The sequence below is a fragment of the Carassius auratus genome, unplaced genomic scaffold, assembly GCF_003368295.1.
Source record: "Carassius auratus strain Wakin unplaced genomic scaffold, ASM336829v1 scaf_tig00008323, whole genome shotgun sequence".
NCBI classification, from domain to species: domain Eukaryota; kingdom Metazoa; phylum Chordata; class Actinopteri; order Cypriniformes; family Cyprinidae; genus Carassius; species Carassius auratus.
Genome location: NW_020523931.1, coordinates 70,769 through 96,034, shown reverse-complemented (window position 1 = coordinate 96,034; position 25,266 = coordinate 70,769). Strand labels below are relative to the sequence as shown.

The 25,266-nt window shown below is 34.8% G+C and overlaps 2 protein-coding genes and 1 pseudogene across 2 annotated transcripts; all 3 read right to left on the bottom strand.

Annotated features, from left to right (window-relative positions):
• Window positions 1-1,258: 1,258 nt before the first annotated feature.
• On the bottom strand, window positions 1,259-4,922 carry LOC113071847 (clavesin-2-like). The gene is made up of 2 exons (XM_026245150.1): window positions 3,813-4,922; window positions 1,259-1,663 (listed from the first exon to the last, which is right to left on the bottom strand). The coding sequence occupies exons 1-2, from the start codon at window positions 4,199-4,201 to the stop codon at window positions 1,453-1,455; spliced, it is 600 nt and encodes a 199-aa protein (XP_026100935.1). The 5' UTR covers window positions 4,202-4,922; the 3' UTR covers window positions 1,259-1,452.
• A 9,167-nt stretch (window positions 4,923-14,089) lies between these two features.
• Window positions 14,090-23,315, bottom strand: LOC113071853 (acid sphingomyelinase-like phosphodiesterase 3a; annotated as a pseudogene).
• A 456-nt stretch (window positions 23,316-23,771) lies between these two features.
• On the bottom strand, window positions 23,772-24,809 carry LOC113071852 (fatty acid-binding protein, brain). The gene is made up of 4 exons (XM_026245155.1): window positions 24,653-24,809; window positions 24,308-24,480; window positions 24,077-24,178; window positions 23,772-23,987 (listed from the first exon to the last, which is right to left on the bottom strand). The coding sequence occupies exons 1-4, from the start codon at window positions 24,723-24,725 to the stop codon at window positions 23,937-23,939; spliced, it is 399 nt and encodes a 132-aa protein (XP_026100940.1). The 5' UTR covers window positions 24,726-24,809; the 3' UTR covers window positions 23,772-23,936.
• Window positions 24,810-25,266: the final 457 nt, after the last annotated feature.

Here is a 25,266-nt window from a genome sequence, read left to right as displayed (position 1 = left end):
TCCAGTGTGATCAGCATACACTGCTGTTCAAAAGTTCTTCAGATTCTTTAATTTTTTTGAAGGAAGTCTCTTAATCTCACCAAGGATACATTTATTTATATGTATATATATAAAAACAGTAATATTGTGAAATATCATTACAATTTAAAATAACTATTTTCTGTTTTAATATATTTGAAATAATAATTTATTATTACTGTGGTGGCTAAGTTGAATTTTTAGCAGCCACTACTCCAGTCTTCAGTGTCACAAGATCATTCAAAAATCATTCTAATATTCTAATTAAAAAAAGTTTCTTATTATTAACAGTCTTGAAAACAGTGCAGCTTAATATTTTTGTGGAAGGCACGATGTGTTTTTGTTTTTTTCTTGCTAAAAAAAAAAAAAGTAATAGAAAGTTCAAAATAACTTTTCAATTGTTTTAACCTTTGAAATCCTTAATGAAATTTTTTTTTTCTTTAAAAGATAACCATGCTATCTCCTAACTTTTGAACAATGGTGTATATCTGTAAATGCATGCATTCATCCTAGAAGTCGCTCTTTGTAATTTTCTATGCATGCAATATGATCAAACCAGTAAAAACAAAAAACCTGAATTCCTGTAAATATTTAAATAAGTAAATCGTGACTTCTGCTGACAAGTTAGCTTCTGAGGACTCTTTTGAACTGCAGCTAATTAGCTTTGGCTGTTTTCCCTCAATCTACGCTATTGTTTTCCTTTCAAACAGTTACAAAAGCGATGTCCCACTCACTGTGAACAGCACATTGTGGATGCAAGATGCTAATGGCGGCGACCAGCTAATCTGTCTGAAGAGGCACTGGAATATGGAATGGGATCATCATGGACCCGCATTTATATTCAGTTAACATGCCTCAATCTGCACTGCCTACATGTCATATCAGACCAAAACCCTCCTCAAAGCAGCAACATCTAAGTGAGAGCTTTCAAGAGGCTGCTTCTGGAAAGGGACAACGTCTGTGCACAGATTAGCTTTTGTTAAATGCAGTGACCATTTTCTAGCACAAACATTTTTTACTTTATTAAAATGAATGGATCTCAGAAAAGATGCTTAAAAATATATATATAAAAAAACAACTTGAATAACTCCAAACTATACTATAGACACACACTAATCACATTTTCCAATGCATTGGCCTTTTTTTGTTGTTGTTGTTTTGTATGTTGCAGATTGTGTTCCCTTGCGTTGGATCAATGGGTCAGCACCTGTTCGTTTTACTCACAAAGAGAATGGCAAATGTTTGAGGGGAGGGGGATTCCTCTACAAGCACCTGTTCTGCCTCACACATCCAGAATTTCCCTATGCAATTCTTATTATTCACGCCTGAAGCACACTTTATGAACATTACATATTTGATGTTGGATTGCTTCCAAAAACATATGCATGAAGGTACAAATTGAAAGAATGCATTGTTATATCCACGTTGATTTTTTTAAAACATAAGATTAAAAACAGACAATTGTGTTACCTGTAGGCCCTCAATTGCCAATCTCAGCATGCTTGGGGTTAACTTGGAAGCTTGCTTGAAAGTGAAGTTACTCCAGTCAATGATCAAGACAAATCCATTTACTTGTAGCTCGGGGTCTTCTATCATTGCCTCCAGGGAAAGTAAAATAGCTCGCAGAATATCCACAAAAGTGTACCTACAAATAAACACAAGCCTTTAGGAAGATTTGCAAACAAACTAAAAGCTAAATGTCTTTGCATGACTTGCATTTTTAAGTTTGCACACACACACACACACACACACACACACACACACACACACACACACTATATATATATATATATATATATATATATATATATATATATATATATATATATATATATATAGTACAGACCAAAAGTTTGGACACACCTTCTCATTCAAAGAGTTTTCTTTATTTTCATGACTATGAAAATTGTAGAGTCACACTGAAGGCATCAAGGGCTATTTGACCAAGAAGGAGAGTGATGACCTGGCCTCCACAGTAACCAGACCTGAACCCATTCGAGATGGTTTAGGGGTGAGCTGGACCGCAGACAGAAGACAAAAGGGCCAACAAGTGCTAAGCATCTCTCGGGGAACTCCTTCAAGACTGTTGGAAGACCATTTCAGGTGACTGCCTCTTGAAGCTCATCAAGAGAACGCCAAGAGTGTGCAAAGCAGTAATCAAAGCAAAAGGTGGCTACTTTGAAGAACCTACAATATGACATATTTTCAGTTGTTTCACACTTTTTTGTTATGTATATAATTCCATATATAATTCCACATGTGTTAATTCATAGTTTTGATACCTTCAGTGTGAATCTATGATTTTCATAGTCATGAAAATAAAGAAAACTCTTTGAATCAGAAAGTGTGTCCAAACTTTTGGTCTGTACTGTATATAGTATTTATATTGTATTTATTTATATTTATTTATATACTGTATATATTTAAACCTCTTCAGGGATTTACATTCCCCATAATGCTGCAATAAATGTAGCAAATAAGGCACGGCTTGACCGTAGTGCTCATCACACATTGTTCCTATGAGAGGATGCCAAGAGCCCTGTTATCCCTAGGCAATGGCGCAACTGGCATGAATTCAAAGGCTGTTTGATATGGACTCCAGCACTATCTATTCTCCAGTCTATAGAGGTGAGACTAAACACCAACAGTTAGCGGATTTCTCACAACATTAAAACAAATTACATTTGAAGAAAAGCATGAAAATATACAATTTAAATGTAATCTTAAATGATGCATAGTAATAGTAATGCAAAGTGCCCAAACAAATAAATGCATATATTTATGTATTGCCAATTACCCCCAAAAGTGTTTGGACACTTAAAATGTATGAATGTTTAGCATTATAGAATTAAATACAAAATACCTGCAAGAACAAAATTATAGTAGAGCTTTTAGTCCAATAAATTCAAAGATATTTAAAAAAAAAAAGTAGCTCATCCAAAAAATGTAATTTGCTGAAAATGTTTGATTCCCCGGGAACACGATAGGTAAAAAAATTATAGCCTGAATGCATTGTAAGTCGCTTTGGATAAAAGCATCTGCTAAATGCATAAATTTAATTTAATTTATAAATTTAAGATGAAACATTACTGAAAGCTATATATGGGTATACTTTTTTTTGTTGTTGTTCAGATCAGTTATTCAATAGATTAAGAAATGCATAAATACCTCTTATTTGCCAAATCAAAGTCAGCATGTTTTACATGACGGTAGCCATTTTGACATGTGACAAGAGACCAGAGACCCTTAAAATGTATGTCAAGGTCATATTTTTTTTATTAATGAGATTACACATTTTGAGAGATTTATCAGTTAATTAAAAAAATGAGATTCCACAGTCACTTGGTGCATCCATGTTGAATTTATGTTGTCATACTGTAAATAAAAACACAATGATATAAAGGACCATCATATAAAATATTGGGCCAGGTCAAAGGTCATCAGGGGTCAGGCTTGGATGATCACACCATCAAATGTCTCTTAAAGATCTCTCAACTGATGGTCACCATCCTTTGGAAGGTAAGATCAAATTTTCTGTAGAAGGTTGTATAAATGTTTAATAAAATCTCTGTATGTCTATAAATAAAATGTCTATATGACCTATACAGAAATAGTAACATCCAATATGTGTAACATGGACGCTGTAATGTTAAGATTAAATACAAGGTAACACTTTACATCTCATAATGGCTCAACATCATGCTCTAGTGAATGACAGAAGACTTGTGCTGAAAAGACGGCTCTGACAGTGCGCTTCATTACCCACAATTAGCCAAAATCCAATAGCACCCTACCTGCTCTGATCCCAGTTCGCCGCGAACAGAACCAGAATCTTCCTCCCATATCTATCCAAATTGGACAGAACCCCAGGAAATCCATCCTTCAGAGCCTGCTTGATCCCCGGATCGGTGGCCTTGAGGTTCTTGAACATATCAAGGTTCTGTTGCCGGTACTCAAAGTACTGGGCCAGGAGGCGGAAGGCCTCGAAATGGTTAAATTTCCGAGCTCTAAGAAAGCGCAGGATAAAAGCATCATCTGTCCTGAGAAAGCCAATGTCTGGACGGGTAATGATCATGTCCCTCACCTCCTGTATGTCCTGATGTAATGTGTCGGGGTTCTCCTTTAACTCCACCTTGGCTTTCTCCAGGGTTTCTGGAGAGAGGCCTGCCTGTAAATGAGTCATTGTCCTTACACTGGACCAAGACTGACTCTATATACTATCAATATATATTTCCTAACTGATGATGAAAATATCAATCATAAAGAGCCCTATCACTGCAGCGCTTGCAAATAAAAACCTGACTTCAGAGATGGTCCTGAGTGTAAGCTACGACACTGTTAGTTCACCTCATATACTCCTTCTGATTTCACCTGTATTGTGGGTTTATTAATGCTTGTTCTGCAACGTAAATTCACATTCATCTGGTCGTGGTAATCGAGTGTATATGTGTATGCATGTATGGCTTAAGCAAGCTGAAATCGTCTTAGTTTGCGTATGATCAAATCTGAGGCATTCAATCGACTACAAATCCCACCCCGAAAGCATCTAAGAACGAGCATCACGGTTAAAAGCGCTGCTCTATCCTACCATCATCAAGCGGCCAGGCAATGCGGCACCCTGCAGCATCTCTTGTCATGAGTCTCCATTTAACGCGCATTTGAAATGTTGCCGTGAATCGGAGTCCGAGCATCATCACGTCTCTCTCAGCGCTCCGTTTCCATATGTCCTTCGGAGGAGACGATATGGTGTCGGTCCTGGTCCGTATGTTCCGGTGATGTGGTGGATAGTTTACGTCAGTGCTGCTGCTGCTGTCGCTTCGCTTTGTTGCTGATGAGAGTGACTTCAAGCATCGCTCCGGTAATACAGTCTGTCCGTCATCACATGGCGGAGGAGGGGAGAGAGTTCTCTCTGTATCCCCCCGAGACTCTCTAAATAAAGCTTTGGCCAGGTTTTGCCATTTGCCAGAATTATTCAAATTTTCACACATTTTATTTAATTTTTTATTATTTTTTCTGTAAAAACATTGTCTGTACAAAATAAAACAGACTTTTACTAATACTACTACTAATAGTAATAAATAATAATAATAATAATTATTATTATTATTATTATTATTATTATTTTATTATTGTTAGTTGCAGCTGTCATTTAATATAATGAATATTTAGCCTACATTATTACATGTATTATCCTGTTTCATTTATCTAAAATATATTTTTTAAATATAGCGTCCCTAAACTATAATAATAATAATAATAATAATAATATAGTATTATACATTATATAAGTATAATAAGTATATATATATAAGTATAAGTATATATATATATATATATATATATATATATATATATATATATATATATATATATATAATACATTTCAGAATAATGCAGTCATAAAAATTGTAATTGCCTCTTATTATTATTATTTATTACTATAAATTAAAACGACTTTATTCAATTCAATTAAATTCAAGTTTATTTGTATAGCGCTTTTTACAATACGAATCATTACAAAGCAACTTTACAGAAAATTATGTTTCTACAATGTTTAGTAGTAGTTTATGGTGGTGACTATCAGTTTGTGCACGTTTGACAAGATCAAACTGTCAGGCAAGCTAAAAGTATGTTTCATGTGGTAATTAAATGTTTTATTTCAATGAAATGTAATCAACCTGACTACATTAGATTACATCAATAGAGAAAGTATATGGATCAGAGTGGATTGAAATAGCCCTTTAAGGTAACATTTGCACATATTAGCACTTATTATATTAGTACATATTGTCATTGCCATTCATATTTTCATTAAATTATTTTATTATATACATTTTGCAGTAACATTAATGTTTACAAATTTGTCAATAGACCTACTGCATTTTCTTACCTGAATGATTCTTATAATGTTTGTGGAGGAAGGGCCTTGAGCCTAAGGGTAATTGCTTGCGGAGCATGAAGGCTGGGCCTCCTACACAAGGTGGGGCTTTGTATTCAGATTAGATGCAGTAGGTGTTTGTTGTAATGCATTCTGCCATAAAATAAACAAATGCAGTCTCAAGCAGAATTGCACAAGTTAAACTAGCTACTGTATACAGCCAAAGCCGTGAAACAGATCATATTTACCATCTGGAGAAAAAGCAAAAACACACACACTCAGAAACAGAAGCCAAGCCTTTAGGCTGTCCGTGACCATCCACTAGTTCAAGCCAGCAAAGCACTCAGTCGGTCTAAAACGCATGAATACAAACATTTTAAAATGAAATGCACACACACAAATGTGGTCAAACAAAAGCTTGCACACACACTCAGGCAGGTACTAGTCAAAGCCCTCAAGCACCATCTGTGATGATGCAGTCTCTTTCTATTCTGAGTGAACTGATTCTGTCCATGTGGCTATGATTTCATAATGAAAACCTCAGTAGCAAGGCTGTTTTTTTTTTTTTTTTTTTTTTTTTTTTACGGATTCTGATTAGTTATCCTTAAAATATGAATGTAAGTCTTTTCGAGGCCTGCACCTCTGGACACCATTACTTTTCATTTAAGCTAATGCATAGTTCCTGATATCTTACCTTTACAACATTATATACAACAAGTCTACATCCCTTCTGATTTATTAATTTCTACTGAGACGGTTACAGTGACTATTTTAACTATTTTACCCCCATAATCTTATTTTTATGCTCTGAGACACAATTAAAAACATTAAAACATGCTAAACATTAAAATTTGGGAGACAAGTATACACATAAATAAATAAACAACAATAACAACTATAATAATATTAATAAACATTGATTACTATTATCATTGTTATTATCATCATTATTAAATATTTAATAATAATAATAATAATAATAATAATAATTAACATGTTTATTTTTTATTTTATAAATAATATTTTTTAAACTATTGAATTATGATGATGATGATGATGATGATGATGATGATGATGATGATGATGATGATGATGATAATTATTTTGTTAATATTAAATTTTTAAACTATTAAATTATTATCATCATTAATGTTGTTGTTGGTGTACTAGTCCAAATTGGTTTTGTGATTTTACTTTCTATTATAAGGCTGAAATGGGAGTCAATGGTGACTGATTAGACATTGTATGGAGATTACAAAAGTCATACAACGGGCAAGGAGCTGATGGGTGAGGACAGGCAGGCGGGACAGGATAATGTCACATGTTCAGGCAAAGGGAGGGGCATTGGGCCGGTCATAGCTGAGCCTGGAGGGGGAAGGGCCCCCTAGGGATGCTAGATGGAGGGATGATAATTACACTCTGGAAGATGTGGAGGAAATCAAATGAATGGACCTGCTTGCATTTGAAATGACTTTTGTCACAGAAGAGCAGCTGTCACTTAAAATGGGTCTGTGGCCATTTTGCCATTCTTCAGACTGGCTTGATGGTGTTCCTGAAGTAGATAAGGGGTTTTGTCACTATTTTAAAAAAGACAATACAATGTTTCAAATAGCTTGAAAGAATAAAGAATTAGGTTTTAGGATTATGCATTGTTTATCTCAAAGAACACAGAATGCAAATAATGCTCTAAAACTAACAGGTGATTAAGCAAAAAAAAAAAAAAAAAAAAAAAAAACCATCAAAGGGATCAAACCCCAACCATGTCAAACTGTGCTTTCAGCACCATTGTAACTGGACAGCAAGGTTTTGGTATCCTTCAATTAATATAATGGAGCTGGGTAAAATTTACAGTTAATGATGAATAAATATTAATAAATATAAATGTATTTTCATGAATGAGTAAAAATAAAAAAGAAAGAAAAAATTAGTATTTCACATGCTTAAAAGACTGATCTTGTATAAACCAATTTGTTTAAACTAATTTAATCCAGAGTATCATAAACAATGTTAATTCCAATTCTAGTTTTAATTACTTTAAATGTAAAATCATTTTCATTTCTATTTTAAAGTCATAAATCCCTGCTTCATACATAGCTGTGTCTATATATATATATATATATATATATATATATATATATATATATATATATATATATATATATATATATATATACAGAGACTTGGATCAAACCTGAAGATACTGCCACCCCTCCAGCCCTCTCCACTAATTTCACTTGTTCCCACACTCCTCGCACCACTGGGAGGGGTGGAGGTACGGGTCTCCTTATATCCAAAGAATGGAAATTTGATCTTCAGCCATCACCTACAGGTACTGGTTCATTTGAATCACATGCCATTACTGTAACCCACCCTGTTAAAATCCACTTTGTGGTCATTTATCGTCCCCCAGGTCAACTGGGAAACTTCTTGGAGGAGTTGGATGTGCTGCTATCAAACTTTCCTGAAGATGGTACTCCTCTGGTACTGCTTGGTGACTTCAACATCCACCTAGATAAACCCCAGGCTGCTGACGGAACCTACGCTCACTCTCTCCATCTCGCCTATCTGCTGTGGTTTCATCCTCTCTTCCACCATTCTCTCAGTTTTCTGCTCTGGACACGAACAGTGCTACGGACACTCTTTGCTCCACTTTAACATCTTGCTTGGACAACTTTTGCCCACTGTTGTCTAGACCAGCACGCACTGCCCCATCTGCCCCCTGGCTGTCTGAGGTTCTCCGTGAACATCGCTCTAAACTAAGGGCTGCAGAGAGGAAATGGCAGAAATCAAAAAACTCTACGGACCTCAGTGTGTATCAATCTCTCCTCTCTTCCTTCTCTGCAAATGTCTTCACAGCTAAAACATCCTACTACCACAACAAAATTAACAGCTGCAGTGATGCTCGGACACTATTCAAGACTTTCTCTTCTCTTCTTAATCCGCCGCCTCCGCCTCCTCCATCGACTCTTACAGCGGACGACTTTGCAGCTTTCTTCACAAATAAGACAAGATCCATCAGTGACCAATTCTCCACACCGCAGACCGAGGACAACGTCACAATGACGGATGCACACACTTTATCCTCCTTCTCCCCACTCTCAGAGATGGACGTCTCCAAAATTCTCCTGTCCAATCATCCTACTACTTGTCCACTTGATCCAATCCCCACTCACCTCCTTCAAGCGATCTCTTCTTCAGTCATACCTTCACTTACTCACATTATCAACTCCTCTCTTCACTCTGGAACATTTCCCTTAGCATTCAAGCAGGCTCGGGTAAGCCCACTGCTCAAGAAACCATCTCTAAATCCAGCGCTTCTTGAAAACTACAGACCGGTATCCCTTCTTCCATTCATTGCAAAGACACTTGAGCGAGCTGTGTTCAACCAGCTTTCTATGTTCCTTGGACAGAACAACCTCCTGGACAGCAACCAATCTGGCTTCAAAAGTGGCCACTCAACTGAGACTGCTCTGCTCTCGGTTACTGAAGCCCTGCGACTAGCAAGAGCAGCTTCAAAATCCTCGGTACTCATCTTGCTGGACCTGTCTGCTGCTTTTGACACTGTTAATCACCAGATTCTCTTGTCCACCCTCAGAAAGATGGGCATCTCTGGAACTGCTCTCCTGTGGGTTAAGTCCTACCTCTCTGACAGATCCTTCAGTGTGTCTTGGAGGGGTGATGTTTCAAAATCACACCACCTTGCTACTGGGGTTCCTCAAGGCTCAGTACTTGGACCACTTCTCTTCTCCATCTACATGACATCTTTAGGATCTGTCATTCAGAAGCATGGCTTTTCTTATCACTGCTATGCTGATGACACCCAACTCTACTTCTCATTCCAGCCAGATGACCCGACGGTAGCTGCTCGCATTTCAGCCTGTCTGAGTGACATTTCTAGCTGGATGAATGACCATCACCTTCAGCTTAACCTTACAAAGACTGAACTCCTGGTGATTCCAGCTAACCCATTGATTCATCACAACTTCTCTATACAGCTGGGCCCGTCCACCATAACTCCTTCGAGGACAGCCAGAAACCTAGGTGTTGTGATGGATCATCAATTAAGCTTCACTGACCACATTGCTACAACGACCCGGTCCTGCAGGTTTGCCTTATACAACATTAGGAAGATTAGACCCTTCCTGTCAGAGCAAGCAACCCAACTTCTTGTCCAAGCTCTTGTTCTCTCCAGACTGGACTATTGTAATGCTCTCCTGGCGGGCCTTCCTACATGTACTGTCAAGCCTCTGCAAATGATCCAGAATGCAGCAGCGAGGGTTGTCTTCAATGAGCCAAAAAAAGCTCATGTTACTCCTCTCCTCATCAGGTTACACTGGCTACCAGTAGCCGCTCGCATCAAATTCAAGGTACTGATGCTTGCCTACAAGACGACCACTGGCACGGCACCAACTTACCTAAACTCACTGGTTAAATCCTATGTGCCCTCCAGAAGTTTGCGCTCTGCAAGTGAACAACGCCTTGTGGTGCCATCCCAAAGAAATTCAAAATCACTCTCACGGACCTTTTCCTGGACTGTGCCCAGCTGGTGGAATGACCTCCCAATCCCAATTCGTACAGCTGAGTCTTTACTAATTTTCAAGAAACGTCTGAAGACTCATCTTTTTCGCCTGCACTTAACCTACTAACACCAGTACTTTTCATTTTCTTGTCTTTGTTCATTTAATTAAAAAAAAAAAAAAAAAATCCTGGCTATGCGTTCTATACTAGACTAACTGAGACTTGTCATGGCACTTGTATACTGTTGTTGTTCTCCTGTTGACCTGACTACTTCTATTGTTCTCATTTGTAAGTCGCTTTGGATAAAAGCGTCTGCTAAATGATTAAATGTAAATGTAAATGTAAATATATATATATATATATTTATATATATAATTTTTATTTTTTGTTTTTTTTTGCTGCTTTCAATTAATAAAATGGGTTAAAAAAAATCAGTTAAGAATGAATAAATATTACATATATTTTACAAGCAATATAATAAATAAATAAATCAGGATTTATTTGGAATCAGTGAAAATCTTAAATTTTACAGAATTATTGATCTAATGAAAGCATTCAAAATTAAAATGCATACAATCATCAAAAAGTTTCAAGAACTACTGGGAAATGGTATTTAAAAATTAAAGAGCACAGAATCATCCAGAAGGTTTCAACACAAATATTTTTAGTATGTAGTGAGTCAGACAAATTAAGCCATGCTATAAAGTTTCAAATATAAAATCTCTGTAATATAAACAAGAGAAAACCACAAACAAAAGAAAACCACTAATGCTACAAATGTTACATATCAAGGCAATGTCCAAGAGCTTATCATTCAGAAGATGTCCTCAGTCCGTCAAAGTCACAATGATTAAACTCTACAACACTTTACTCCCATACTACTTGGAATCCTCTTTTAAATAAGTTGATAAACATTTATTATGGGTTGACTTATATGAATTATGATTTAGCAGATGCGTAAACTCAGTGGGAGCAGCTCAACTATCCCTGAACTATTTTGCTATTGTTCATCCAGACTGAAATGACTTAAACTGCACTTGTTTTATTTGTTTCAGAGTTTGTGTATAATGATATTTCTAGGGGGCAATGCATAACAGTCCTGGCATAACCCGTAATAAATGACACTCCAGATGGTCATCTGCCTCTTTGCAGTGGCATGAGCTGTTCTTCCTAATGGTGACATCTGGGCAGACATACAGAGGCTTTGTATGGTGAGAAGAGTTCAATTATACACTTGTGATAAATAGACTGTAAAAACCTGGTTCGTATCCAAAACGCCTATTATATGTTGACAAATGATGTCATGTTTAATTATTGCATGCATTTGTGGAGCTCATTTCCCCAGCGTGGCTTTAGTCTTTGTGTGGCATTCAATATAAAATAATTATCTACTTATTATATGCTTGGATTTACTGGCTACATACAGTATTGATGCTTGACTCAATTCTGGTAATTTAAGTGTAACTCTGACGTGGAAAATGTTAAAATAAAAAGAAGCAATGTTACAGAAAAATACAATGTATTTTATACAATCTGTAATAATAATGAAATTAAATATTAATAAAATATAATGTTATAATAATAATAATAATAATAATAATAATAAATGTTATTGATAAATATAGAAAAAAATATAATAATCATCATCATCAACATCTTTATTGTACAATTTAAAATGTAATACCAAAAATTACAAATACAGTGCAGGGAGAGGGGGAAAAAGAGGCTTTTTTAAAGTTTCCACCTAAAACTTTTAACAAAATTGAAATCAAACTAATTTAACATACATACACGTGTAAGAAAAAATGGCAAGAAAATAAAGATTTTACTTTTGAAGCAGTTTTGAATTCAATTCTATTTTAATTAGTTAAAATGCATAAACATTCTCAACTAAATTTTTGCTCCATACTGTACAGTACATGGTAACAAACTGACTTGCTGTTTAATAACTTGCATGATTATCGTCTGCTTGACCAGATGATGGCAGTATTGTGCTACAACTGTGGATCAACATAATTGTGTGCAACAAATAGGTGCATGCTCTATACTTTGACTTTATATGAGCTCTGTGTGTCAGCTGATGTTCCTATAGACTGTAACAGATTATTAAACAATAAAACACTATAAAATCACAATGAACCTCTGCATACTTTAACAAGACAATGGCTTTAGTTTGAAGTCATAAACAAGGTATATACTGGAAGATTATTTGTGACTTGCTAACAAAATTGACTGCAGTCTCTGGAAGAGAAAACAATTTCAAGGGTGAGACAGTAATAAAAGAGGAGAGTGTAATGAGCTAAACTGCTACTTCATATCAGTGTAACCTTCAACTCTAGATCACCTCTGGAGAAAATGATGGCTCAACGCAGATCTGACCATGTGGAATAAGCCAACAGCATTGTGCTCTGGTATGATCAGAGAGGTCATGCTCTTGTCTGGTTGTGTGGACAGTTAAATTGATGATTTGAGACATCTGAGACTTCGACAAAGCAATTTATCTAGAAGTTTCCGTATTCTTTAAATGCCACAGAGCCATAGAAATGCAGAAATATCATATCATTTGGTTTTGCTCCATAACCAAGATTTTATATTGGATGTGGTGACCAACACAACATTAAAATTGTTTATCATGCAAAATCACAACAACATTGTTCAAGCAAACACTGAGATACAACATATTAATATTTTAAATACATTTAATATCTATTAAGTACTGTTTTATATTCGAAGTACATTCAAACTGCATGACTTATGCAGACTTTTCTCTTTTCAGCATTCCTTACAAGCCACATTCTGAGTCAGACAGATTCCTTTTTGCTCAGCTTTGCATTGTTGCACATTGTATTGTATTTTGTTGTCTAGGCAGCATCTCTGAAGGTCCAATGAAGACTTTAGTGTTTCATTATTTGCCAGAATTCCTTTCTGCAATCACAAGCATAAAATCAGGGTGAGTCTTCCATGGGCATCAGCTGACACTGATGTCACGCCCAAAGGGAAAGGCCATTTTCAGCAGAGATGCCAGCCTGTCATCATCTCTCAAAGACATGAGAACAAGCACCTTATGATTCAATAAAGTTTGAAACCCTACTGCTGCCTTTATATGGGTCAATAAAGACAAAATTCCACTCAGGCATGATACTAAAGGAAAGCAGCGGTTGGCTGTGCTCCCCTCCCTCTTCCACCCAGCCTCATTTTGGAAGGGAATTACACAATCATTAGGCTTTCCCCCAAAATTACTCATTTTGCCTGCTCAATGTCTTTCATATTAGCAGTGCCACACAGCCCAGAGCTAACAACTACTCACAGTAAATAAATAAAACCTTTGCAACACACTAGCAAACACCTAAAACTAAAAACTAAAAACTTTGTAACTTTTTTTACAATTTCATATTGATTTTATGTTATATTTATAACACTCTGTAAAAGTGAAATACACGTGTGTATATGTATATATAAACACACACACAAGATATAAATTCAGAACTCCAAGATAGAAAATCACAATTTTAAGACAAAAAGACAACTTTGCGAGAACAAAAGTCAGGATTTATTTCTCACTATTCAGACTTTTTTCTTAGAATCGAGAGAGAGAGAGAGAGAGAGAGAGAGAACAGAATTGTGAGCTGTAACTTCAGAACTGTCTTACATAAACAAGTTTATATCTCCCAATTCTTACTTGTTTCCTCTCAGAACTATGAGATACAATTGTGAGATAAAAAGTCACAATAACATTCTGTTGTGAAAACAGGCTTCTATAATAAATTTATATTATTAATGGCACAAACAATTATATACATTCATGTAGTGCCAAATGTCAAATTCTCACCAGTCAATGTCTAAACATAATTAAAACATAGCATGAAGATATAACACACAGGTGCCGGTCAATCCTGATCCAACAAGCAATGCATTCTTAAGTTCAAAAGCCATGAGACTGTGGCTATCATTGAACAGACCAGGTACTGTTCCTACTTAGCCTTTCTAAGCACAATAAAAAAGTTAGCAAGACAATGCATTCCACAAACAGAAGTTACAGTGCATTCACTGTTCCTCAGTATTCAAACAGAAAGTAGCTTTTCCCCCGGACTCATATTTGTGGTTTTAACAGCCATTTCAATGTGACTCTGAATGCAAACTTCTGCATTGTGCCTGACAAAAGAGCTCACTTCTAAAGAGGAGAGAGAGGAAGTGGCTCACGACATTAAATGCTGAGTGTGCACACACAGAAAGTCACATTTTCATGCCACAATTTACAGTTTGGACAAAATCAAAACCTTTGTCATCATTTACTTTATTTATTGAACTCAGTGGCAAAAGTACTGGTATAATTTGTGATTTGTGTGTTGCTAGAATGAAAAGCTAAATTTTTCCTCTGCAAAGAAAGGTTTAGCGTTAGATGATCTGATTTTAACAGCACCGTGAGATTAAACAGGACAGAGACTCAGCTAGTTCCCTTGAGCTCTTCCTCTTGTGAAAGTCTTGCTGTAGTCTTCATGTATTAACACAAGCCATCGGTCCTTGTGTTCTTTAACATATAGTATGAATGAAGCACCTTTTTACAGAATTTACTAGTGGGTGATAAAATCAACATAGTATAGAACCCAACTGTAATCTGCAATCAGAATTTCACATTATATGTTTAATGAAATGTTCTGTAAATGTAGGTTGCCAAGAGTCTTCACATTCCTATCTGCAATGATCCACTACTGCAGTTTGCACAAGCAAAACAGTCAGTAAGAAACTGTCAGGATCCTGCCCGGTTAAGCACCCACACCTGTTGCTGATCACTGAACCAATCAAGAGCATAATAAAAGCATTCACCTTTACCTCTGTGCCCCGAGTCCTACCTGACAGAAACATATTTTAAATACAGAAACTTCACATTATATTACAGTGTGGACTGCATGCATAATAGTTGGTTTGATAAGAAAGGAAGTGTAAAACTAAGTGCAAAGTGTTAGTGAAGGACTTCAATTTGTAGCATTTGTAAATCACTCATAGGAGAACTTTTGCTGGAAAGAAAATACTGAGATCATAACTTCAGATTTGACAAATATTCCAAACTTGAAACTCAGTATATTTTGGTACAAAAGAGGAGGTGTAAAATGTTACATGGGAGATTCTGGGAACACACTGGTCACTTGCAGGAATGCAGTGAATCACTTTCTTCCCATTGCTATGTTGATTTCACATTCGTGCTGTGTCCCAATTCAAGTATGATCTATATTCTACAATATCCATAGTTTTATTTATTTTATTAGTTTATTTGACAGGGACCGTGCACAGTTCAAGCCCTGTACCAGAGTTAGCTGTAAAGCTAATTAACATCTGTGGTCCCTGATAACATTATGCAAGACAAAAAACAACAAAACATTATAATTATGTAATTTATTTGAATTGCTTACCTTACACTCAAATGTAATTATAGGCTAAGTAATTGCAATGTATACATTTTTATCAGTTCATGCATTCGCTGGGAACCAAACCCTTGACAGTGGTGTTTAGTGCAGTGATAGACTGTTTGAGCAATTTCAGAACATAGCGTAAGTATGCAAACTGAGATGTAGTCAAAAACTTTTGAGCACATTGTATAAATGTAAACAGAGTGCTACAGATGACATATTTTCATAGGCTAAAACCTGTTATCATTTTAGCTCTTCTGGTTACATTGTGAGTTTTCTGAATGTTTTTTTTTTTTTTTTTTTTTTTTGCTGAAAGCCTGAAATAAGGTGTGCAGTTAACACAAGCTCAAGATATTTGTTTAACTATATGTTACAAAACACACCATTAGAAACCCATTTTTATTCTTCTTTTTTATGTCTTTATTTGCTTTTTGCAATAACAAGTGGCTAAATTGGACTACAGGGTTGTCAGGGACATTAACTTAATCATTTTGTTCATTAACAAACTCTTGCAAACTATTCTAACTCAAACTTTAAGGGAAAATGTTTTTATTTTAAATTTGTAATATATATATATATATATATATATATATATATATATTTTTTTTTTTTATAAAGATGTCTGTGGCAAAGTTAAATTATAGCCTACGGTTAGCTTTTTACTTCTGGTTATTGTTTTTAAGCTTCAGAATTTATGAACGTTGTGTAAATGTAAACAAACTGCGTTAGAATTATAATCTGTTGTTGGTCACAAGAGCTGGTTTTCTGCAAAAAGGCAAAAGTCAATGGAAAAATGGGAACCAGGGTGATGTGAACTTCCTGGTTGGTCTACTGTATAAAAATGTATCATCACTGCAGCGTCAGAACTAGCATGTAAATAAATACTGCTTTCTTAAAAATTCTGAAACTTAAATATCTAAATAAAATGAAGAAAACACATTTGACTTTGGACTAAGCTACATGAAAAAAAGGGTCAGGATCTTTGTAATAATTTCTGTACTGAATTAAATCAACTGGTATGTAATCCCTGCCTCAACTCATAAAATTAACCAGCATATTCCATGAATTCCAATTCCCTGGGGGCTGCCATGGTTACACAATCACCACAGTAATCCACAGCTTAAATAGTGCAGTAGGTCAAGAAGGCCCATCAAAGCAATAATGAGGCCCTGTAACCAGCGTCGGGCTGACCTATGCCGTCTCTAGCATTGACCTTCCCTGTTACAGCTCTTTAACATATAAATTAGACGCAGGACTGCCAGCCGAGCTGAATATATGTGACAGCAATAACTAGCTAATCGAACGGTGAGTAATCTGTTATGATTAGGCCCTTGGGTTTCATGTTTACAGCAAAGGACATTTCCCATTAAAAGGAGATTTGTAGAAAACAATGCATTCTGGAGCAATTCACAAAACCGCTATTTTTGCTAGATTATAAAGGAAAATAAGGGTCATACTACAAAATGTCTTGAAATAAAATAAAATAAAATAAAATGACCCAGAATTTGAGATAACCCCTGGCTATGCATCAGCCCCACAACTAATCTAATCTAATCTAATCTAATCTAATCTAATCTAATCTAATCTAATCTAATCTAATCTAATCTAATCTAATCTAATCTAAACTAAACTAAACTAAACTAAACTAAACTAAACTAAACTAAACTAAAACAAATAAGTGAACAGAACTGAACCCAGCATTTAAAATAATCTCCAGGCTGTCAAACGCATTAAAATGAATTGAAATAGTGGACATAACTGAACACAGCATTTCAGACAGCATTTCAAAACAAAACAAAACAAAACAAAATACTGGACTGAACTGAAGCTAGCATTTTAAACAGAGGCTGTCCGCTGTCACATTACCATAATATTTTTTAAATAAAATCAAACCAGCACAATGTCTTTCGTTCACCAGTCCAAGAAGGGAGCCAAAGCTCTCTGAGATTTATGTGGCTGCCAAACTCCGGCCCACCTCGGCACAGCCTTGTGTGGCCCATGCTTAAAGAAAGCCATCCCTCCTTCAGTGCCGCCAGTGTGGCAGGGCAAATATTGACCCATCCCTGTTACATATGAGTCTCTATTGGGAACTCTGAAGAACACAGTTGGCAGAGCACTGATGAATGCTGATTAAAGCACCTCAGCCAGTCGTTAAAACAACCAGCCAGAGTTACCACGGTGCCCCTTTATCTCTTTGTCAAATTTCTGGCTCCTCAATTCTTTTCACAAAGCATTGTTGGTCATCAAAGGCAGTGAAGCACTTGAATGCCAATGACCACATGAAGAGGGGGTCAAGACAAAAGAACTAGACAACATTTCATAAGACCCTCAGCGGAGGCAGAGAGCAGTGAGGGGTCTGAATGTGTATGGGGCCTCTGAATGGGGAACAGGGATGGAGATTAAGACTGGTTTTCATGCGTTTTTTTTTGTGTGTTTTTTTTAGGTTAACAGGTGACCATGCTTATAACTAGTGTGATATCTTAAAGAATGACAAGTTATATCAGGTAGAAATAACAAGCTTTCAACATCCCCGGAGGCTGGGGAAGTCGTGGCCTAATGGTTAGAGGGTTGGACTCCCAATCGAAGGGTTGTGGGTTCTAGTCTCGGGCCGGACGGAATTGTGGGTGGGGGTAGTGCATGAACAGCTCTCTCCACCTTCAATACCACGACTTAGGTGCCCTTGAGCAAGGCACCGAACCCCCAACTGCTCCCCGGGCGCCGCAGCATAAATGGCTGCCCACTGCTCCGGGTGTGTGCTCACAGTGTGTGTGTGTGTGTGTTCACTGCTCTGTGTGTGTGCATTTCGGATGGGTTAAATGCAGAGCACAAATTCTGAGTATGGGTCACCATACTTGGCTGAATGTCACTTCACTTTCACTTTCACTTTCATATTTAAAGCAAAACTTTTTTGTTGATGCTTCTAGGTTTAAAAGGACAGAAAAAGGCACCAAAACTTTTTCTTGTTCATATTTAGCTGCAGATTGCAAATTTAGTCACAGGTACAATTTTATACAAACAAAGGGTCTATAGAAAATTATGCATTTGAGCAACTACAGATTGAATCAAGTATAAAATGCATTACAATCATTTAAAATTATAATAATAAAGTTTTTAAAGTTCCTTAAAATCAGTATCAGTTTTCACAATTTCAGGTTTTATTGTAATACTATAAAAAAGTAATAAAACAAATTGTTTTATTGTAATAATGAGAATTTATAGGGTAAATGTTTATGCTTAAATGGATATGATGTCACAATGAATGTAATCTTACAATAATAATAATAATCTTAATGGTCTTAAATTGGCTTAAATTTCTTTATATAAATTATCGTTTCAAATAGCTTTTTTCTCTTTTTGGTTTTGGGGTGAAGTGAGACATGTATTATTATTATAAGTAGTAGTAGTAGTATTCTTTAAAAATCCATGTTTCTTTTTTCTTTTTTTACCAGAAAAGTTTCAAATCATCTTTTTAGACAGTTAAGTTAAGATCTAGTAACTTTCAGCTAACTCTTTCTATCTGCCTTCGCACACACCTGAATCGTTTTGCATAAACCCTCACATGTGAGGTTTAAGTTGTAGCTCACCATACAATTGTTAAAATACTTTTTAAAGACTGGCTGCTCGAACCTAAGAGCAAGTTCATGCAAACTGTGAGGCTGAATGTCATCAATATCAAAAGCCTCAGTCAAACTGTATTCCAGCTTCTACTTTGACCTTTGTTCCAGGTTTGCTTCTGTGAGATTTAAAAGGAACTGCCAAATATCCTTTGGAGGAAAAAAAGAGACAGAGTGATTATTAAAAGGGATGCAATAGAACAGCCACACTTTGAGTTGGCACCTTGATTAAAACACACCATGTAATTAGAACTGACACTACCATTAATCATTCAGAAACAGGAACTGCTCTAGCAAGAAACATAGTGGCTGTGAAGTAATGACCTTACACACACACACACACACACACACACACACACACACACACACACACACACACACACACACATAATGTTTGTTTTTTTTAATAAAAATGTTTGTTTTTTTTAATAAAAATAAAATTGGTGCAACAAATTGTGTGACCGTAAAACTGACCCTGAATGACGTCACTTTAGTTCCGAAATATTTTGACCAGTTGATCATTGTAGTTTTCCTGTACGGCTGTTGTATTTATAGCATAGGGTAGTTCACCGATGGGGACGTGAGCAATTACATAGGCCTCAGAAGAACAGATGAAATTGGTCAGCAGACACTCACACACCACTGCTGTCACTCACAAGGACATACCATTATGCAACTGTTAATTTACAGTCTTGTAATGAAATGGCCCCTTATGATCAGTACAGCGGGTTCTTTCTAAAATTAAAATGCCTTGATAAATCAGACAGAAATATACTCACCATCTCCATTTTTGGTCTTGACAGCTCAAGTGTTTCCTGCAGCCACTGGAACTGCCCAGCAGATTTGGACTGTTGTACAGGTTTGTTTTGAGACTCACCAGACGGAGGCCAAGTTTGATCACAAGAGAGTAAAATCCACCTTCACACCAACAAGTGATGTAGAAAGATCATTAGCTCATTAGCTCAAGTCCACCTGTGTGTGCACCACATTGTGGAAAAAATGCATATACACATTTATTTGACAGGCTTTGTATTCAAATTTATATAAGATTTTATATAAATTTAAATCTGCTGCATCATACTGTTGTTTGAAACAAAGTATTTTAGCAAGGCTAAAACCATACCAAGCAGCAGTATTAAATTATTTTTATCTCAAAATAAAAATAATTTAAATTAGCTACAGCTTCTGGATTCAACCACAGAGACCAGAGTTTGGTTAAGCATCGTAAATTGCAATAGTAGATGTCGGCAACTGATCCTAAAATGTATTTAATTAATGTATTATAATGAGATTAAAATAATAATAATAAATAAATAAAAACACATGTAAATACAGCACAGCATAAAATAAAAAAAAATTAATTTAATTAATTTTGATTTTTATTATTATTAATTATATATATATATATATATATATATATATATATATATATATATATATATATATACCAGTATTATATTTAAATGTATATAAAATGTAAAAAATATATAATCATAAAAAGATTTTATATTTATAATTTTAAATGCTTTCAAATTTTACATTTTTATGGCATTTTTGATCAAATAAATTGAGCCACTTACGTTTGAAATATTTTCATTAAATAATTGTTTTGTGCATTTATATATTTTTTTTTATAAAATATACGTTTATAAAATAGAAATATACTATTTATAAAACAAAATATTAATATAAAATACTTGCGTTTTAAAAAATAAGTAGTAAGTAACTTCCAGTGCATACAACAGTATGCAAATATTCCATTTAAACAACCTGAACCTAAACAATCTGCCCTTTATTTGACCCCAGAACTGTTGTCTTGGTTTGAATTCCCAGCTAAGAACTCTTGTTGCCCTTGGGTTTGAAATACCTGTGGCCAGTAGTCGTGGTTGCCCAGGGCCAGATAAACTGGCTGCTGTGGGAAGAACTGATGTGTGGTGAGAGTCACATTTGCAATAACATTGATCACCACATCAGTAGACAGTTCTTCTTTTGGGAGGTGTTCAGGGCTTTCTCTGCAGTAAGGTCACACAGGAAATCACCAAACACACCTGGGTTCATTGCAGGAATGCCCTTGGAGGAAAAACAGACTTTGGTGTGGTCTTTTGTGGCATGATAGGTTGGATCCAAGTGCAGGTCTGAGATTTGCCAGAATTTAGCTGGAATTTAAAATGCATATGTTCAAATCATTTCACAAATATGTAAATTACACCCCTTAAAAACTGATATATCAAATATTTTGTTGCACTCGGGAGCCATGCAGATATTTAATTTTATTTTTATCTATTTTTTTTTTTCATTTTTTTATTTTTTTGCACGGACCGGAAAAATCATTATTCAAAGTGGACATTTGAAACATGTCACCAGAAATTGTTTACAACTGCTCAAAAAAATATTTTAAAATAAACAATTTATATTATTTGACTGTTAGTTAATATATATATATATTGTATATATATATATATATATATATATATATATATATATATATATATATATATATATATATATATATATATATATATATATATATATATATATATATATATATATATATATATATATATATACTGTTAATTTTTATATTTTTTTACTGTTAACTAATATATATATATATATATATATATATATATATATATATATATATATATATATATGTGTGTGTGTGTGTGTGTGTGTGTGTGTGTGTAATACCTGCTCATTAAGTTGTGAAAAAAAAAAAGTTGTGAAGTTGTGAAAATAACCCTTTTTTTTTTTTTTTTTTTTTTTTTCTTGAGCACAGAAAATCTAATTTCACTAAATCTATGGCGCAGTTGAACATTTATTACATGACTATCTGCTCTTCTTAATGTAAATTAAGTAATAGGGTTATTTTTGTTATTAAACTTCATTCAATTTGAGAAAATTTACCTGATTACAAGTAATTTTAGACTGTTAGGGTGTTAGATTTTACAGTATATTAAGGACACTTTATTGACCTTTACATTAAATATATATATTTTTTAGAGCTGTGGATCCAAGAAAGACTTTGGTGTGGTCTTCTGTGACATGGTAGGCTGGATCCAAGTGCAGGTCTGAGATAAACATATATACGAGATGATTTCCCCTAATAATATATCAGATGATGCAGCGAAATCATCCTCATTGTAACTTCACACATCACAGTTTATTCGCTATAGTTTAGAAAATGTTAATAAAATAAGACAAGAAATCAGAGTTACGGTAACTGTGTCAGAACAAATTAATATTGATAATGTCAGACAACACTTAAACAAAACATGGTCAGGTCAAAGTGTCTGAATAATTTTTAGTCCCAAAGTTTTTGAAATGTAACTTGTAGTCCACTGTATGGAGAATCTTTGGGGTATAATATGTAACAGTTTACTTTATTTTGCTATCCTCGCTTACATAAACTATAGTGGCCTGCAACCACTAGTAAAAATATATCAATATTATACCTGGTGTCTGGATAATTTTTGGATTGACTGTATTTTACAATCTATCAATATGCTCGTTGATGTTAAGAGATTAATATTCCATAGTTTTTTTTAAACAAATAAAAATGTCAAAGTCTCATTACTGCAAACCAGGTTAAATAAAACAACTGTACAGTAGGATAAATTACAAGGCATCTGTTAAAGCAACTAAAAAGAAAAAGAAAAAAAGACCAGCAAACGGACACGCAAGAAAAGTGTAGAAGCGACAGAGCAAACTTCAGGAGACATGAAGAACCTGTAACAGCCGAAAAGACTCTGAAAAACTCTGCAGGTGTTTGAAGACTTCATTAACTGGCGCAACGTAAACCTGCAGGATAGAAAACTGATCAGACAATAACAGAACGAGCAAAGCCATTGCTGCGAGTGTCCGTTTTATTAAACCGCATTTGTGTTAAGTTTAAATTTACACTGTAAACCAAAACAGGAAAAAGCTGCCATCACGTCACGTGACGCTTTATTTTGCGCAACCTTCTGCTGACGCGCACTGATTGGACATCAAAATCAAAACGATCAAAAGCCTATTTAAGATATATATATATATATATATATATATATATATATATATATATATATATATATATATATATATATATATATATATATATATATATATATATATATATATATATATATATATATATAATATGCAATAGCAGAAATTTAAATTAATAAATTGCGACAACTTTGCCTGAACCTGATATTTAGTAGCTACTTTACTTTGTTAATTCATGTAGGCTACATTAATCTAATAAATGAACACACAAGACATTATTTTTGTCTGGTTCTTTATTACAAATGAATCGTACAGACTTAAACGTATTTAAAAAAAAATGGATCAAAAATATTTGTAGTAAATGCTTTAATGGGCTATATTTGGAGGAATTAAGTGCAACGGTTTCTTTCTCCTTTTTTTTTTTCTTTTTTTTTTTTTCATTCCGTAAAGCATCAGAGCACATGGTATATGTTACTGGTGACGGAGAAGGACAAATCCTCATAATACTCCCCAAACTTATGCTTTTTCATAGGTACGCACAGCCACCACGTCCCCAAAGGTGAGTTTCTATAATACAATTGAAATCAACAGTTAATTAAATAGCCTGCTGCTGTTGAGTATATTGTCTTTAAAACAAACTGTACAAAGAGCCTTACCATCACCATCTTCCCGTCCTTGATCTCCCGGACAAAGGAGGTCTCTTTTCCATCCCACTTCTGCACATGAACAAGCTGGTCTCCATCTAGCACCACAGTCGACTGGTAAAAAGAACACATCACTGTGCATTCATCTCAGACAGAAAGCTTCAGACAGAACACATCTGCTCTGTTAATATGCATTGTTCCCAGTGGATTTGACTATGAAACATATTTTTCTTCTAAACCTACTTTACAGTGTCGGTCATCTACGGTGGTCTCGTCAAACTCCTCGCCCAGTTTGAATGAGATCTCGGTGTTCTTGAAAGTACTCTGTGTTTTTTGGACCACTTTGTCTCCCTCTTTCGAGATGATGAGGGTCGGCTTAGTCACATTTCCAACTTGTCTTGTTGCAAACCCAATCCCTTAGAAAAAATCACATGCACTTAAATCTTGTTTTGTTCAATAAAACCAGTGTTTAAATACACTTGAGATGTGTCTGTAATTACAATAATAATAAGTGGAAAATTAAAATAATCAGAAATAATGAACTGCATTAATAATTATAATTATCGATAATATTATGATACAACTTACCTAGAGCTTTCATATACTCATCAAAGTTCTCACTGCTGACCAGTTTCCATGTGCCACAGAAAGCATCAACCATTTTTAAAACTATGCTTTTCTGATCAATAAACAAATGCTAAACGTTATTTTAATGCTCTGTAGAAAATGTAGCAGCATTTTCTCTTTGCAGAGGATCTTAAATAGTTTTTTTCAACTCCATGACTATGGTCATACAGGAGTGGGAGGAGTCAGATTTCCCATTGGCTGCAAGTCAATTTTTTATTATTATTATTATTATTTTTTTTTTTTTACAAACTCTATGAATAAATTTGCAGCCCTTTCTATTAAATGCTTTGTTTAGTTCAATTAACAGCAATATCAAATGTACATATTGCATGTTCATGGAACAAAACCCAGCATTTGATTTAATCTACAAAAAGCATAAATATCAGTATTCACCTAGACATTAACACACAAAATTTATAAACTATACAAATTAATTTTCTAGGTAAATAGTTCCATTTTATAATCCTACTTTGTTTATATATATATATATATATATATATATGTGTGTGTGTGTGTGTGTGTGTGTGTATATATATATATATATATATATATATATAGTACCCTCGTATTATAAA

Excerpts from the sequence above, each read along its gene's own strand:
- LOC113071847 (XM_026245150.1), bottom strand. The coding sequence starts at position 4,201 with ATGACTCATTTACAGGCAGGCCTCTCTCCAGAAACCCTGGAGAAAGCC. Across the intron at positions 1,664-3,812 it reads GCGAACTGGGATCAGAGCAG|GTACACTTTTGTGGATATTC; the intron begins GTAGGGTGCTAT and ends GTTTATTTGTAG.
- LOC113071852 (XM_026245155.1), bottom strand. The coding sequence starts at position 24,725 with ATGGTTGATGCTTTCTGTGGCACATGGAAACTGGTCAGCAGTGAGAAC. Across the intron at positions 24,481-24,652 it reads TGAGTATATGAAAGCTCTAG|GGATTGGGTTTGCAACAAGA; the intron begins GTAAGTTGTATC and ends ATTTTTTCTAAG. Across the intron at positions 23,988-24,076 it reads AGGACGGGAAGATGGTGATG|AAACTCACCTTTGGGGACGT; the intron begins GTAAGGCTCTTT and ends ATTGTATTATAG.